This window comes from Triturus cristatus, chromosome 4_1 (assembly GCF_964204655.1).
Source record: "Triturus cristatus chromosome 4_1, aTriCri1.1, whole genome shotgun sequence".
NCBI classification, from domain to species: Eukaryota; Metazoa; Chordata; class Amphibia; order Caudata; family Salamandridae; genus Triturus; species Triturus cristatus.
In genome coordinates, this window is record NC_140585.1 from 355,483,094 (window position 1) to 355,500,218 (window position 17,125).

Genomic DNA, 17,125 nt, shown 5'->3' on the forward strand with positions numbered 1-17,125 from the left:
GCAGAGAACCTGAAGACTTCAAAGGAACCAGATCCATGATGCAGCCATCAACGCTGTCGCCATCGACGAGAGACGTTGCTGTTGAGCCACCGTCGACAAAGCCACCATCTACGAAGCCGCCGAAGCCACCGTCTACGCCATAGTCGATGAAGCCGACCCTTTCGTAGACTAGGAAGTGCGTGTCGATGAATGCTTCTTCTGCTTGTTAGACGCTGTCGACGAAGTCAAAGGCACCGTAGACGACAGAGGCCTCACCTTCACGGACACCAACGTAGACGGTGATGTCGCCGACGACAGGAGCATAGCCGGCATCATAGATGAAGTTGAAGTTGTAGAAGCGACGACAGCAGTCCTAGTCGACGGAGGAAACTACGACGAGCTCGTCGACGAGATACAGACAGTCTTGGACGCCTGAGAGTCAGACCTCGGGGGTGTAGATAGACTCTGAGGGGAAGGAGACACCCCTTTAGAAGTTGAAGGACGGTCAGTGGACTTTACATGATGTTTCTTAGCCACCTTGGTCTTAGGGGAAACTTTCTCCAAATCACTGGCTCTCTTCAAAGATGAAGTAGTCCGGACTGAGGAAACACTCTCCACATCGGATAGGGGGTTATCCATAGTCTTCAACTTCTGTAGCCACAGAAGGAGACGCCTCTCCCTGTCCTTAAGGGTCTTTTGAGAGAAAGTCCTGCAAATTTTACAATCCTTTACCTGGTGGTCAGGGTAGAGGCAATAAATGCACTTCTTATGAGGATCCTCAGAATGAAGTCGCTGTTTTCCACATGTCCCACAAGGTTTGAAGAGGGACTTCTTGGTTGCAGACATGACAAATAATTCTTCTTTGAGAAGAAAAATGAGAAATTGAGCAGAGCTCAGGGAGACTTCCTTCACATGACGTGTGGTAGAAAATCTGAGGGCCTGAGCCTTTGAGGAGAACATTCTGGAGGGTGCTGGCGCCTGATTGGCTGGAGTTTGAACTATTCACAATGACTGTAATATGTTCTAAAAGTTTTTTCTATCTGAAAGATCTAGGATTCAAAGCTACTCTATGGTTTTTTCTTACCTATTTATGGTTGTGTTATTGCTACATTGCTATGTTAAGTACCGTGGGACTCCCACTTCGACGACGGGGAATATGCAAGCATGTGAATCGATTAGACACCCCAATACTGGAGAATCAGACCTACACTAGGCTTGAAACATGCCAATTAGTAGACATTAAGGGTTGTAACTTGCCCTCTTGTTTTGATACTAAAGGGCCCATTAAAGCAGTTCTAAAATACCTACCTTACAATGTGTTAGGTCTGGGTGCGAGACACCACAAAAGAGGCATCAAAAGGTAAAACCAAAAATTAAGAACGACAGGAGCTCAACCCTTTGCAAACCTTGATCTTGTCCACTTGAGGCCTCAAACCATTTGATGAACCATTCCACCTCGCATGGGCAAGGTCACTGCATCTTTTTGTATTTAAAAAGGTTATTTTGAATAATACTTTTTATACAAGACAGAATCCCTCTGGATCTATTGAGACCCTGTCCGTACTATATACTACCTCCTGTCGTGCAAAGCTTCTAGTTCGTTACTGTGATAGTCACACACAGACTAAGAAGCAATGTGATTTGCTTCTTGCCTGGGATTGCTGGGACCGCTGTGCTCTGTGGACTGTGCACTCGGGGAGGCCGCCGCTTGACATCGCCATCCGGGACTGCGAAGACCAGGGTGCTCATTGTTCTTTGATCGAGCACACCTGTGAACTCTTCCCGGCTCCTCCCCCTTTCTAAATATTCGCGCAGCATAAGAGCCCCGCCCCTACGCGCCAGCGGAACGCGTCCGGAGCGAAGACCGGGCAAAGAGCGGGCCCTCTGAGGCCCTCAGAGGCACAAGGAGACCGGACCGGGGGAACCCCTTCTTCCTGCCAGTAATCGTGAGTTCTGATTCAGACGATTGCATTGTTAATCATGGCCGAGACTTTGTCCACAAATATGCCCATAATTACTGGTGGTACACACAAAAGGTACATTGGACGATTATTTTATGAAGGCTGCTGCGGCCATTGGGAAGGAGACTATGTTAGCTGAACGGAGGGCTGAGCGACGTCGGTCCATAGAATGTATAAAAAATAGGATGCCTATGGATAGCTTGCTTCCTACTACCCCTTTTGAGCTAAGTTCTCTCACTCTTACTCAGGAGGCATTAGCCACTGACAATGTTCCTATGTTGCTCCGAGACACTGATTCTCCACCTGATAAACCTAATGGTCCGTATGTTCCCACTGATTTACTTCCCTCTAGCACTTCTACTAAGGAAACTGATACGATCATCGTCTCCTCTCAACCCGAGGTTAAAGCCACTAAAAAGAAGGTGGGGAGGGTTGCGGTGTCTAAAGCTCCAAGGCCCCCTCCCACCAAAAGAAGAAAGAGGTTAGGTGATCCGCCAAGGGATAAGATTAATCATTCTGATTTTGGCAAAGGACCCATTCATATTCTAGAATCTGTATCCTTGCCAAAAGTAACACCTATTTTATCTACAGTGCACACCATGGCCACAAGTACCTCTACTCTATTGGTACCCTCCTCTTCTGACCCGATCTGTCCCCCGCATTGCCTAACCAACGAAGGTTCGATGGTAGCCCCTCTCGAGGGCATCGAACAACTGTTAAGGTCATTCGTTTTACCTATAATTGAAAGATTAAAAAACATTGAGCAACGTTTGGGGGATTTAGAATTGGCTTTCACTAAACACGCGGGGGTACCTAAAGACCACGTACATCCTGTTCTGCCCCCCCCCGTAGTACCAGTGTCACCCTCTATCTACACCAGGAAAAACGATATGGTTGGTCTTGATAGCCAGCCTATGGCCAAATCTTCCAATATAGCCCATTACCACCAAGTACAAAATGATGTGGGTGAAATGATAAAGGAAGTACCAGACCCTATCCTAGGAATGATTCCAAATGTGAGGGGTGGCATTCATCCCCCAGTTAGGGCAATAGACCGACCAAGGCATCAAGTTGACTTACCCCCAGAAGCAGTCCCATATGTGGTAGTGCTCACGAGAGTCCCGCTTCTGGAAAAGGGCAAAAAGGAAGGCTTCTATGAGCTTAAAAATAAAACCATGCATTGGCTCATGCTAAACAGGCCCCTTCCCTTTAATGTCAACGGGGAGATACTACACGTTCGGAGACTCCCTTGGTTGGGTTGTAGATCTAAGGATATTGAGGGGGATATAATCATCATTAATTTTAGAGACCCCAGAGCAGTTACCCACATTCTTGATTATCCTCTGGGTAATACCTGTGGGTCCATTAAACCCCGCGAACTGTTATACTTTTATCCAAGACCTCCAGTCTTTCATAATGCACATCCCAGGGCCTTAGCCCGAATGCCGACATACCCCCTTGCATTCTCTGTACCCTTTGATAATCATCATTATACCTATGCACCCACTCCGGCGGCCCACGAAAACGTACCAGATTGGGTCACAGTACCGCCCGGGAGGCACCGACACGGCCCTGGGAGGGCCAACTTCAGACCACCATTTACCCCCCTGGAAGTCGCAAATAGATTTGATGCCCTATCAGGCGCTGATGATTGCGATTGACAGAGGAGTCTTTCTACTAACGGGCCTAGTACTCTGGAGTACCAGGCTGTGGACACTGATCTGACTCCCTTACTGCAGATTTATTCCCCGCAACAATTTACTCCTCCTAGGCTAGCTCCATTTTCATCTGCCCCCTATGTATTGTCCCATGAACATGTTTCTGTGTCAGCAGAGGGTCTAGCTGCAATTACTGTCCCCTGTGGTTCTTCGCCCCACGATCAAGATAACCAAGTTCCTTTGACTGGCCATGTAAAAATTCTTTCTTGGAATGTGGCGGGCCTTAAGAGCAAATTGCCAATTTATGAATGGGGCTCTTTCATGGCCCTCCACGACATTTGTATGCTCCAAGAAACTTGGGCATTAGAAAGTTACCAAGCTCAGGGTTTTGCTACATTTGATATCGTGGCTAGCAAGGGCGAGAGGGGTAGACCGATAGGGGGTTTGTCTATCTGGGTTGGTACGCACTTAGGAGTAACTGCGTCACAAATTAGCACTAACTCGCAGGACGTCCAGTGTGTATTGTTGACTACACTGGACGGGCAAAATATTGCACTGTTTAATGTATATTCAAGGCCAGTTAGGCGGGGCTTTGTCTCAGTGGCCATTGAGACTCTGTTGTCCCTAATTCACACAATGGATCCATCTACTGTGTTAATTGTGGGCGGCGACTTCAACTGCCACTTTGAGCCACTTATGGATTACTCCCTTGACGATCCAGATGACATTGATTCACTGTGGGCAATCCCCTGTCCATTGGTCTCCAGGGTCAAAGTTTGGTCACCGTTAGTTCTACAACTGCAGTAATTTGTATTAACAACTTCACTTCGTGCCTGCAATGGAAGGGTGGAACCTGATAGACCGGGAAATGTGACATTTAACCGGTACAATCAATCCTCTTTAATTGATTATTTATTCTTAGAGGCTAGGCATTGGGACAAGGCGCATGAATTTAGAGTCATTGAAAGAACTGATAGTGACCATAATGCCTTGGTACTTTCACTTAGGATAGGGAGCTTCGGGCTTAAATGCCAAACTGTGGCTGAACATTCTGCCACCGTGCCTTTAATTGTCTCAAACTGTAGGCGAAGAGTTAAGTGGACGGTTTTCCAGCTGTCAGACGTAAAGTTAGCTGCCCTATACAAGATAGTTATCCCTTATATTGAAGCAATGGAAAAAGTTGGACACCTAGACAGGGCAACGGATATCCATGTTAATTTGGTGGCAGCAATTAAGGATGTTCTTTGCCCTGTGAGGAGGGCTAATCCATTAAGGACTTCGTCCCCTCAGTGGTTCAATGCTTCCTGTCGAGCCTCCAGGAAGGCTCTTTTTAGTGCCATAAAAACCAGAAATAGGGAAGACATTAAGCTACATCGCTCCGCGTACAAGAAGGTGCTCAACGATGCTAAAAGGGCTTGGGAAGCTGCCAAGTGGGAGAATCTGGGCTCTGCACTAGGCTCCAACAATTCAAAACTGTTTTGGACTATTGTAGCATCTGGACTTTAGCGGCCATAGTTTGGCCCCTGCCCCTAATATTGCCCCCTCTGTCTGGGAAAGCCATTTCTGCGCCCTTTATGGCATTTCTGAGTCTGGTGATACGGCCAATAATGATATTGAATCCCAGCAACTCCACACCTTTAATATGCCTGAAGAACCTACCCGGTCAACTGTTGCTAGTCAATGCTTTGCCCATGATGAATTATTTACCCTACGGGAGGTTGAGACTGCCCTGGGAAACTTACTCCCCGAAAAGGCTCCTGGTTTGGATAAACTGCCTGGGGACCTTTTTGGGACACAACCAAAAATCTGGGCTCCTTACCTAGTTACCCTTTTTAATGGGATTTTGTTGGGTAATGATTTACCGCCTACTTGGCTAGGAGCCGAAATTGTGCCGATCCTAAAAAAGGGTTGTCCTCTAACCCCCTCAAATTACAGACCCATCAGTTTAATCGATACTTCACAAAAACTGATGGGGAGGGTCATCTTGGATAGGATTCTCGGGTGGATTAAGGAAAAGGGGATTTTATCCACTCTGCAGGCAGGTTTCAGGTCCGGCATTTCCACCTTAGATCAGATATTTCGCCTGCAGGTCCTGTATTGGAAAACAGCTAAGGTCGAGGGTGGCAGCCTCTACCTTGTATTTGTGGACCTGCGGGCAGCTTTTGACCTGGTCCCGCGTGGGAAACTTTGGAAAGTCCTTGCGGAATTGGGTCTCCCGCCGTATTTGTTAGCCATTCTTATAAAATTACATCAAAACAACTTTGCTCAGGTTAGGTCTGGAAGGAACGGAGAACTCACAAATCAATTTCCAGTCTTGAAAGGAGTTCGCCAAGAAACGTCTTGGCTCCTACTCTTTTCAGCCTTTACATTAATGGCCTTATTGAACATCTGAAGGGTGCTCCTAATATCGATGCCCCTAGACTGGTTACAGGTAGAGTGCCTGCTCTGATGTTTGCGGACGACACTCTTTTGTTGTCCAAAACATCATCAGGCATTCAAAACATCCTTGACGCATTTGTAGAGTTTTGTCACCTTCGGGGGCTGGAAATCAACATAGGAAAAACAAAATTCATGATTTTCAACCGACCAAAACGTACCCGTCCTAATCCTGTGCTCTTTGGTAGTCCTCTGGAAAGGGTTAAAACGTTCATTTATTTGGGCGTTACCCTTACAGAGAAATTTGAATGGCACAAACATATTGCTAGATCAACACTCAGGCTCACCCAGCTAGCAGGTGGACTAACCAAAGTCTTTAGGGAATCCACATATAGGCCGGTCTCTCCTGCCCTTACTATATATAGTCGTCAAGCAAGGATGTCAGCAGTATATGGGGCCGAACTCTGGGGGCATATGCAGTCCCAGTCTGCTGATCTCAAGAGGGTGGAGCAGTCTTTTGTTAGGAACCTGATTGGTCTTCCGTCTAGTACTCCGCTGATCCCTTTGAGATTTGATCTTGAATTTATTCCAATAGAGGAGTTGATAGGCGCAAGGCCAATCATGTACTGGAAGAGGCTATGGTCTGTCCCCGAATTGGCTGACTATAGAGCTGAATTTATTGAGATTTGGCCTACTCTTAGATCCAAAATGATTCCCTGGCTCAGAAATATTAAAGCAACTTGTATCCGGCTTAATTTTCTTGGACTATGGGTTACACCGGAGATTAACTGTACTGGTTTATCCAAGAAAACACTCCTTTCCTACATTTATACGTCAAATCTCCAGACGTTAATGAATTCATCTTCTGTGGGTAGGTTATCGTCTGAATTCCTTTTAATAAAGACAGAGCCCAGGGCTGAGGCCTTTATGGACCTAATTGAACCCCCAGTGGCCCGCAAGCTGTATGTCCAATTACGCTATGGCACCCTTCCTATTAGATCTTTCACCTCTAAGTGGACTAAGTCAAATATTTCAGCCTGCCCTGCATGTTCTTATCATACTGAGAATATTTCCCACATTTTATTTTTCTGTCCCGCCTAGTCTGTACCCAGAAAACGCTGGTTGATTCCTATTTGTAGGATTCTCGGTTTTTTGCATTACACAGATGCTTGTAGGATATTAACTTACGATACCCATCCTCCCATTGTGTTTGCTGTTTCCCGTTATTTGTTGTACATGTGGCGCATTAGGCAGAACTTTTTTTTAACTTAATGGTTTTAAATGTTTTTTTCATTCTCATTTTATTTATCTGTACTTTTAATGGTCGTTTGACCGAAATAAAGTTATAACAACAGCAATGTCATTTTGTAACTTGAGGGTCAAATAATGTGATTTATTTTATCACATGTCAAAGTGGAAGAGTGCACATTAGCCAACTTTCTAGAAAATTGAAAAAGCTATTGATAATCAATTATCAGTCCACAATTCAATCGAAAGATACAAGGAAGAATTTGGTAAAACAGTTTCTGGAAAAGTACCATAATGTTTCACACTTAAACCATGATTAAGACCAGCACACGAGTGGGCTTTTAAACTGAGTGCTAACAGTCTTCTTCGAAACAAAAATGAACAAAAGGAGCAATGAGTATGAGCATTCCTTATTTCCACGATGCTGCCTCCAAGTTTCCCCACCTTCCTCAAGCCCCCTGACAAACGTGAATGTATCAAAGCTAAAACATGCTAATGACATAAGCAGGCCAGCCACTATGGAGGTTATTAAAGAGCATAGCAAATGCTATGACCCATCCCTGAGCAAACACATAGAAGGTTTGATATTCAGTCATGACAAACTTTTGAATGCTGCACTGGTTGTTTAGTTTGCTGTATAACTTTTGTTTCCTTATTACCTTGGACCTAGCAGTACTTACTGGGCAATACAGGTATAAAAGGTAGTCATACAATACACTGCTGCATTGTAATGGAAGTATGGATTACATCAAGTTTTGAAAAACCAACAAAGATACCTGAGAAAAAAAGTTTCACACATGAAATTCAAAATTAGCAAAAAAGTTAAGAAATCATCAAGAAGAGATGTAACAATTTGGTTATTACAGCATGAATGTTGGTGGATTAGTCTTCTAGAATCAATTAAGAGGATTGGCTTAAAAGGATTATCAAGATTACAGCTGAGTTGTTTAAGACCTGAAAGGCGTGGAATCTACCAAGATGGTGGCGAAAATGGAAGTGAGAACATGTGTAGATGGTATCTGAGTGTTTGGCGAAGATAATTAGTTAATTGATGATTTTAAAGTCAAGTAAGGCTCTTATATGAATAAGATAGGAGATTAACTTTATGGTGGATATGAAGTACTGAATGATACATGTGTGCTATTTTTTTTCCATAATACATTACTCCCAAGAAAGGTTCTTAAACTGTTCAAATGGTGAGAATTAGTGCAGGATCTAGTGTATGATAGAAATGCATTATATGGACGAATCACTAACTATTGAATTATACAGTTTGATAGATAGTGAAGAAATTTGATTAAAATCGATTAGTGAAATACGGTGTGTGAGAGCCCTTAATTTAAGGTGGAATTAAGCAGAGGTATGTATTACAGGATAGGATCCAGAATAGCCTAGGGAATTTTAAAGCGAACCAGCAAATAAGCAGAAAGGGGACACCTTGTGTGCAAGTGCTTCATATTTATTCAGAACCCAGATGTTCATATCCATGGACACTACACTAGCAGCACTGGGGTAGGAACAGCCACTGCTGGTGCCTAGCTATGGGACACTCAGTACCCATCAGAAACTTGGAGCTGTTAACTGGTTTATAAAGCTTTGCAAGATCTTAGAGGGATAACATGCACTTAGGTATTTACAGTTGTAGAACAGAAAGCACTATGTCCTCCATCACAGTCTGCACTCATCTTATTTCCAAGTATAGTATTAAATTGTAGCAAGGAAATACCATGTTATAATTTGTTCAGGTTTTAAATTTAAGCCACAGAGCAATCTCAATTTAGGATACTAGAAGCATTTTGACAAAGTCTAACTTCATAAACAATAGAAAGACCAGTACTCACCCTTTGCACATACTGCACTCCTGGATACTCTCGAGCAGAGTACTGCGGCTGACCACAATTCCCATTAGTCACTAATGGAGGCCCTCCTCTGTAACCATCAAAACCTAATAGAAAACAAAAACTGAAATTTAAGTCACATTGTGTAAAAGCCCAGGGAATGCCTAGAATGAAATGTGCATCTATAGTAATATCCTGGGCAGCATAAACAATATATAAAAAATGATCACCAAAATTATCATCTTTGAAAAACAGATGCCAGGCACAACAAATCAAATTGGCACAGGCAAAAAATGCTTACTATGACTGCACACAACCAAGAAAAGAAAACATTTGAGAGGCCATAAGCAGAATGTTCATGGAACAAAAATAACACATGCAGCACTCTTGCAGGGAACATATATGACTATGCGTCCAAAGTCATGGTTGCTGCAGTGGCACTGCTATGCAAAATGATAAATGCTGAATGGGGATGACCTCTTATAAAGAATATCAACAAAGAAAAAGGTCAGTTTTGGTTGACTGTTCTTTGGAAAACCATAGTGGTCACCCATGGCAATAGGACTTGGACAAAGCCACCACTATCAACTGATGTGGTTTCTTTCCAGGTCAGCAGTTTAACCTCAGTTGAGGCATGGTAACAGACTGCGAGCCAAAAACTATCGGAGAAATATTTAACCTGATTACACGGGGTTGGGAGGCTGTGAGATTTCAAGGATTTCCGTTTCCAGACTTCCTCAGCTAATATAGGTTAACTGTAAAAGACAACTAAGGTCAATCAGTAGCTCAACATTTCGACGCTGTGTCCCCTTGCCAAACAAGAGACTAATGGAAGAAATGAAAAGGGATGCATGAAGGGGGGTAAAAGAAGAAAGGTGATGAATGCTTCCTGCAGACATCAATACCCATCAAATGGCCATATTCTTTGCCACTCCAACTGCTTCCAGTCCAGTGTTACTTGCACAGTGAATGATCGCAAGAGCATCTCAAAGGCAAGCTACCATAATTTATTTTACCACTGAAACACCTTGAAATGCATAGGAGTTTAATCTTGGTCTTCCTTAAAAAATTTCAGTGGCCTCTTCTATCAGAGGATGAATACAGGTCTTTCTCCACACCTATTTGTTTTGTTTTAAAGTTGCATGGAGGCCAGCACGTTCATCATGTTTAAGTAGAGTACATCTCTACAACTATTCATTAGTCTAGATGGATGTTGACGGCCCTTATTGTGTCCAAGATATGCATTTTACAGCATTGGCATACAACACAGGTGCCCTCACATCAAGAATGGCTAGTTGAACGTTACAGATTAGCTACATAAGAACGTCGAATTTACAGAGTTCAAGATCCAATCCAGGTACTGGACGAAATTTGGGGTCCACTTTTGAACCTATGTGAACGCTAGCTGTTTCTCTGGCGTGAAGTATACTTCTTCATCCACTTAACTGTGATTGTGAGTTGTGTGCTTTCATCTGTGATGAGAGTCTGGGATTAAGTGTTTCGAGGTTCATGAAATTTGAGGATGGTGACTTTAATCATTTGTTTGTGGGGTGCATGTTATATGTGGAGAAAGGTTATCTTCGATATTGCTTAAACTTAAGCGAGAGGGCCCTTCTGTTACTTATTGGATTTTATTTATACTATTTTCTTTCATTCTTCAATTTTTGTGTTCCTTTTTGGGATGGTATTTAATATAATCTCTATGGCAGAGCGGAGTACTTTGTGGAGAACTTGGTATTTCATTACATTTGCTTTTCATGTATAATTAACATTTCAATAAAGAAATGTATAATATGCGTTTTAACCTCTTCTGTGCCCATGACGAGATGGTCTCGTCATGGAGCACAGTCGCGCTGTGCCCACGACGAGACTATCTCGTCATGACACCCACCCACTAGGGAATCGCCAGGCACAGGAGGGGAAAAGGCCTGGCACCCAAAGGGTTAAAGTACATCTCTTCAACTTTGTTGGCTGCCAGTGTTGCAGGGATTCTGCTCATGCACAGAACTATGCGCAGGAAACCAGGACCTCAGTGAATTGTGGTGTACCAAAAAACTCACCTCAGTACCCAGAACCCCTATCCGACTAGCATCAGTGTCTCATTCGTTCTCCGTATCATCGCGAAGCTACCAATGATTAGACAACCCAGAACAAGCGACTTCGAGTACTCTCAGGAATGGTGGGAATCAGAAACACCTTTTAGTTATTATTCTCATATCAGTCCACAACCAGAGTAATCAGAGACACGGTAAAGTTTAAAATGTTTATTTTTAACCACGTGCTCTAAAGTGCAGTGCTTTGGCTAACATAAGCAGACAAATGATTAAAAACAAAACCATCAGCATTGTTACAATACCATAGAAAATGAAGGGAGAAATCATATTACAAATGATAGTAGAAAACAACCACCCTCCCTCCGCTAGTAAACTAGTTTTATGAAGCTAATAGAAGGTCTCTAGGCTTGAATGGGGAACCCCATACCTCAAAGATCAGCTTAGGTGAATCACATCACAGGATCAGCTCTGCTCTGTGTCTGGAAAGGTTTTCTCCAAGTGTCTGAATCATGCATGCAAATGCAATATTAAAGGCACCCGAGTTTCAGATATTTGCAGCTGTGTGCGTGTTATGTTTAGAGCGTGGGCCGATCAACCTGAATTCAAATGCATACATTGTTATTTGACCTTGACGGCTTCTGCACACAGTGTTCAGACTAAGGTCGCGGTGCACGTCTAGGGATGTGAACAGACCGTTCTCATGTGAAGAAAAAGCAAGCAAGCAGTTTTTCTTGTAGTAACAGCTGCCTGTAGTGTTGTGTGCAAAAGCAGCAAAGTGGCAAGATGGCGTTTTACAACTAAAGCGCTTATGTTAACATAGCAATGTGTGCACATAGAACCCCATCTCCACTACACCACAAGGCAGGAAAACTGAATACACAGCTCCTGGACAAAAGCAACAAGTTTCATCATTTACAACTGCTCAACCCTGGTTTCAGGGTCCCTCAAAGGGGCAAGTTTGGTTTTCCGAATATATTCAATGTTCTTAGTTATTGATGGGGTGCAGTGAGGGGAAAGAAGCAAGGTAATATGCTGCAGCTTAGTCCCAAAAAACAGAAAAAGAAGAGAAAGATCTGAAACATCTAATTTCGATCATATGTGGCTCTGGCCACATCTAAGGACTTGTCAGCTGTGGTATGGTCAAAGGCCCACTGCGACAACAGAGGGGCCGACTATCGAGGGTTTATAAATATGGTGCTGGGCACCAATTTTACTGCACAAGTGACAAGTACTAAGTAGATTATGTATGTGATCACCCACAATATACCTTCCCACATTTGCCACCACTACTCAATTGCTTTGTTGCATCTTTGATGGCCTGCTTGGCACCTCATACTCACCATGCAAACCTGTAGCTGCCAGCTGCCCTTCACAGGAGGCCCACTCCCGGCCTTATACCTCACTCTTGGCACCTGGCTAGGTTTGTACCTCTGGCAGCAAACCTTTGTCCTTGTTTGCAGAGATAAAGGAGAATAAGAGTTTAAAGATGCAATATTGTACCGATGCACCCCCAGGGCATTCCTTCTGTCTTTGGAGAGCTTCCAAGCCAACTCTTGTTTGGTCCCAGTCAGAGTTCAGATAGTGTTGTCAACCTATTAAGGAGCAGTTACTAACTTTTTAAGAACAGCCAGTTCACTAGGCCTCATTTTCAGGGAATGTAAATGTTCTTTAGAAAGCTAATGAAAGATTAAGAGTCCAAATAATTTCAAGAAGCAGCAACCGAGAATTATTACATTATGAACTTGCATAGAAATGCAAAAGCGTTTACGTGTTTTCCAGTCACTTAAAAGCCACTTTTCAGCTACTCTTTACCATGCAGACAGAACAGAAATTTCCATCTTGGAATTTGGATCCATCTCTGGATTCTTGGAAAAGACAATTTTCAACCGTTGGTGATGGTTTCTGGAAGTCATTCAGCATGTAGTATTTTGTTGTGAATTAATCAAATTCATTTTGGGATCAATGTTTCTGCCTAATGCTCAATGTTTTATGAATTAAAGCACTATGTTTTATATTTGAATAATGTTTATTTTGACCTCTCCATTAAATTAACAAAATCGGGTTTGTGGGGTGTGCTATGATAAAGTGACCTCTTCTAATGGAAAACTAATTTTGCCATTCACAAAAATACTGTTGCTAAAAACATTAAGCCAAAGCATTCAATACATCCCAAAAAAGATAATCCCATAACAAATTAAAACCTATTACCCATGACATTTAATTAGGATGCCCTTGATAACAAGTCTGCCATAACTGAAGGGAACTTCAGAGTCTTACAGGCTCAGCAACAAATAGCACTGCCTGACAATTCCTACTGATCCCTTATCAAAGGAGCTTAAACAGAATTTTTCTCAACCCTCTGTAAGAACCACCGTTTTATATAAAGAGGAGTAGATCTTCACATACCCTTAACTCTCCACATTTGTTGCAATTTTGAGTGGCTACCTTCACCAGTAAGATCAATTCTTGTTAAAGTGAATTTAATGTTAAATGTGTTTGCTTTACCTAGATTCCTGGGAGGCTACAGTGCTTAGTTACTCTTCTTAGCGTTGCATATTCCACATCCGCAGCTTCTGCTGAAGTGCCCACTGCCAACTTTGAAAAACATCCCATCTCTCTCAAAGCATTATGGTAGGTTTTTGAAACTAATAGATCACATACAATGTCTTTAGATTTGAAGATTTTACAGGCATGTTCAAGCTAGGAAAACTTGTAACAATTTTCACAGTTCCAAGACCATTATTCATGAATTTAAGATTTCAGAGATTAAAGAGACAGATTTCACAATCAAACTATTTATGGTAGTATGCCAACCCCGGAGTGTCAAACCCATGAGAGCTGCTTCACCAGCATACATCACTGAAAAGCAACTGCGATCCGTTGGATGACTTCATCCTACTTATTTCCATCTCAAGTTCTGCATGTAGGAAGGAGGATAAATTGTGTAGTTAACCTCTTCATGAGAGAATAGTCCCACAGTGGTACTCAGCATTACTAAAACCAGCGTGCCCAAAGAATGAATGTCCTCTAACACTATCCAGTCATTTTGCACCATGTTAATGGGGGATTGCAGGCTGGTTCCAACGCATTGCCCGACTTGAAAATAACAATATTCAAAGCGATTGTGTTTTCTCTTTTGTTTTTAAAAGATGGCTTAAGGAGGCATTTAGGTAATGTACAAAACCGATCAGTCTAAAATGTCTGAAATGCATTGAAATAGATGGAACTTACGAGTAAAGATGGAAAGAGTTTAGGGCATCCTTCTGTCAAACTTATTTCAGAGTGTTTCTCTATAGCAAGTATTTCCCACATGAAAAGCACCGTTTCTCAATTATTTACACTGGCAAGTTCATGTCCAGTGAATTAGTTTTTCACCGATGTCTTTGCATGTGTGCAAAAATCATATATATATATATATATATATATTTAAGTGCCTTGTCAACATCTTTTGCATCAAATAGCCAACTAAGCTTGTGTGCCTGAAATTAACTAGACTGGCAAGGAGTCCTCTGCAAATGTGTGTGTAACCTAGAGAGATGTAGATAATAAAGGCTAGGTGCCAACAATTAAAATGACAATGCTTAATCCTTTAAACATTAACCAGAGAAAACGTGTTCTGTATGTGCACGTTTAAATAATTTATGACGACCACCAGTCACTGAGTCAACTTTCCCAATTTTGTTTCTCCTGAAAGCAGCTTTTTTAATGTGTACTCCAAGATGTCTTAGTCAAAAAAATATTTCAGGAACTCACTTTAAATTTTTAGTGCAACATACTTCGCACTATATAACCAATAACTGATAATTGGCCAACCATTTATATTTCTTTAAGCTCGTAAGTCACATTAACCCCATGGATGGAGAACTTCAGCTTTTGGAAGGCACAATGGTATGAGAAGGTCAATATGAACCCCCATAGTCTTTCATCCTTCAGAGATCAATAAAATGAGTTGAAGTGGGAAATAACTAATTTTATTCAGTGCTTAGAATCTTCATATTTTAGCATTAAGCAGTATGTATAAATGTTATTTCATCATTTTAAAATAGACTTAACAGACTTAACAAGAACCACTGAGTAGGCAAATACTTCCCAGGTTATCCAAGCTCCTTGATGTGAAAGTACTGCTAAAAACGTTTTTTCTTTATTTAAAAAGTATATGTACCAAATTGTTTTTTGCCCACGTCTCATCAAGGCTTTAAATCGGTCCACAGTCTTTGTGCAATAGGATTTGCAACTGAAAAGTCATCCTATAACACTAAGCACAATTTGGGAATATGAGGACCTTCTCACAAGGTAGGTCTCATTTCTCAAAAGTTTTATATGAGCACTAGGGAAAAAAACGGTTATGTCTAAGACGGTTAAACACATACAAAAAATGTTAAGGTGCCCAGTACAAGAAGTCATGGTATGAATTGAAGGAACAAATTTATGCCTCAAAAAAATCTACTTAAAGAGTGATAAAACAGATCAGGAATGGTTCGCTGGCTCATTATTAAGCAACACATTCACCACTTACTTCTAAGTCTTACCTTTGTATCCACTTGGGGAACGGTATGAATTGACTAAACCTCTCCCACCTCTCGCAGCTCCTCTGACTGAACCACGGCAATTTATGTAAGGTGCAGTGTTCCTACCAAAGGTGCTGCCTTGTGCTGGATAAAATAAGGCGTTTCCATTACTCATCTGGATCGTTCCATCAGGTTGATAAGGAAGAGTTACTAAAAAAAAAATGCCTTTAGTATGATCAGATACACTATATACATTAGCAATGTTAATATATTTCAAGAGTACAGAACAAAGAAAAAGGAACTATACAAAGCATTACAATCACAGTGAACAGTATGCAAGTTATTAGCTTGCAACCAGCTTGGTCTCTTGCTTAAACGCACCTTCCAGCATGAATCAGGACATCTGGCAAGCCTGCGAGTCCAAAGTCCTACTACCACAAATAACTTTTTCTAGCGGAGTTTGAGAACTTTTACTTGAAGGATTCTAGTGCAAATTACTGTTATACTTACTATATTTCAGTGTCGCAGCAAAAATCTGTCACCACACCAAGATGGATTAATAGGCATGAAAATTCATGCAGCACTTCACGATTGAGGAATCCCTTATCAAGGGACTGGATGTGCTATGATTTTTAAAGAAGTGTAAAATAGTACAAAGTTTGGCATTTTCAATCTGGCCCGATTTTTGGAACATGAAATCATTTTAGACAAATTAAATGCATGTTAACTTGCACATATTTACAAAATGGCACATGGAAATGTCAATTGGAATCTCTCCTACAGGGCCTTGCAAATTAACCTGTTTGCAAAATGTCCTCCCCAAATAAAGGTCCCAGTAGTCAAACCCCCAAATCGAAACTAGACCAATTTTGTTTTATGCACCCCTGTTTTGGCATGCCTGGGGGGGGGGGGGGGGGGGGGGGGTGTTCTTTGAAGGGATAGGGTCCGCTGGAGCACAAAGGTATATCCATTAAAAAGGCAGCCTTGCACCCCGCGCTAGAAGGCCACCCTTGACGGTCCAGTCCGGGCCAATGGGCGAATAGAAGGAAGTATGTAACATCGACACGCCAGGTGTGGCAGAGCGGGGACCTAGGGCTGCGACCAAGAATGCGACCCTAGAGGCAGCGGTGGTAAGGGGCACCACAGCACCCAGCAGCCTGGTATACCTGTGGAGTATGCAGCGGTAGCAGGGGGACTTGAGGCCAGGACGGACTGACCTCACTTAGCCGCGGAGCCACTGGTTACAGCACAGACTAAGCGTTGAGCGAAGGTGGTTGTAACTGAATCGGATGAGCCAGGTGCTCTGTCGCCCCTGTCCCGCGGTCCCTCAAAGTGCTCCAACTACCGCAGGCCAAGCTGGACCACTAGGTGCCCCAAAAGGACAAGCAACAGGGGCGCGGACCAGCAGACGGAGAGGCCCCTCTGCAGACACCCGGACTATCCTGGAGACGCACTGGGAGAGTCCAACGGCTTTAGCTCGCCCGCTAATTGACACCACCAGAA

General features: G+C 42.7%; 1 protein-coding gene across 6 annotated transcripts in view; it reads right to left on the reverse strand.

Moving 5' to 3' along the window:
- Positions 1 to 17,125, reverse strand: part of CAPRIN2 (caprin family member 2) — a 699,936-nt gene that overhangs the window by 72,381 nt on the left and 610,430 nt on the right. For 5 of the 6 annotated variants that reach the window (XM_085652361.1, XM_085652359.1, XM_085652360.1 and 2 more), the window contains 2 exons: positions 15,644 to 15,847; positions 9,064 to 9,167 (listed from right to left, as the gene is read on the reverse strand). In XM_085652361.1, the coding sequence (XP_085508487.1) occupies positions 9,064 to 9,167; positions 15,644 to 15,847 (308 nt within the window). The remainder of the gene's footprint in view (positions 1 to 9,063; positions 9,168 to 15,643; positions 15,848 to 17,125) is intronic. The other variant, XM_085652358.1, reaches the window with a different exon arrangement.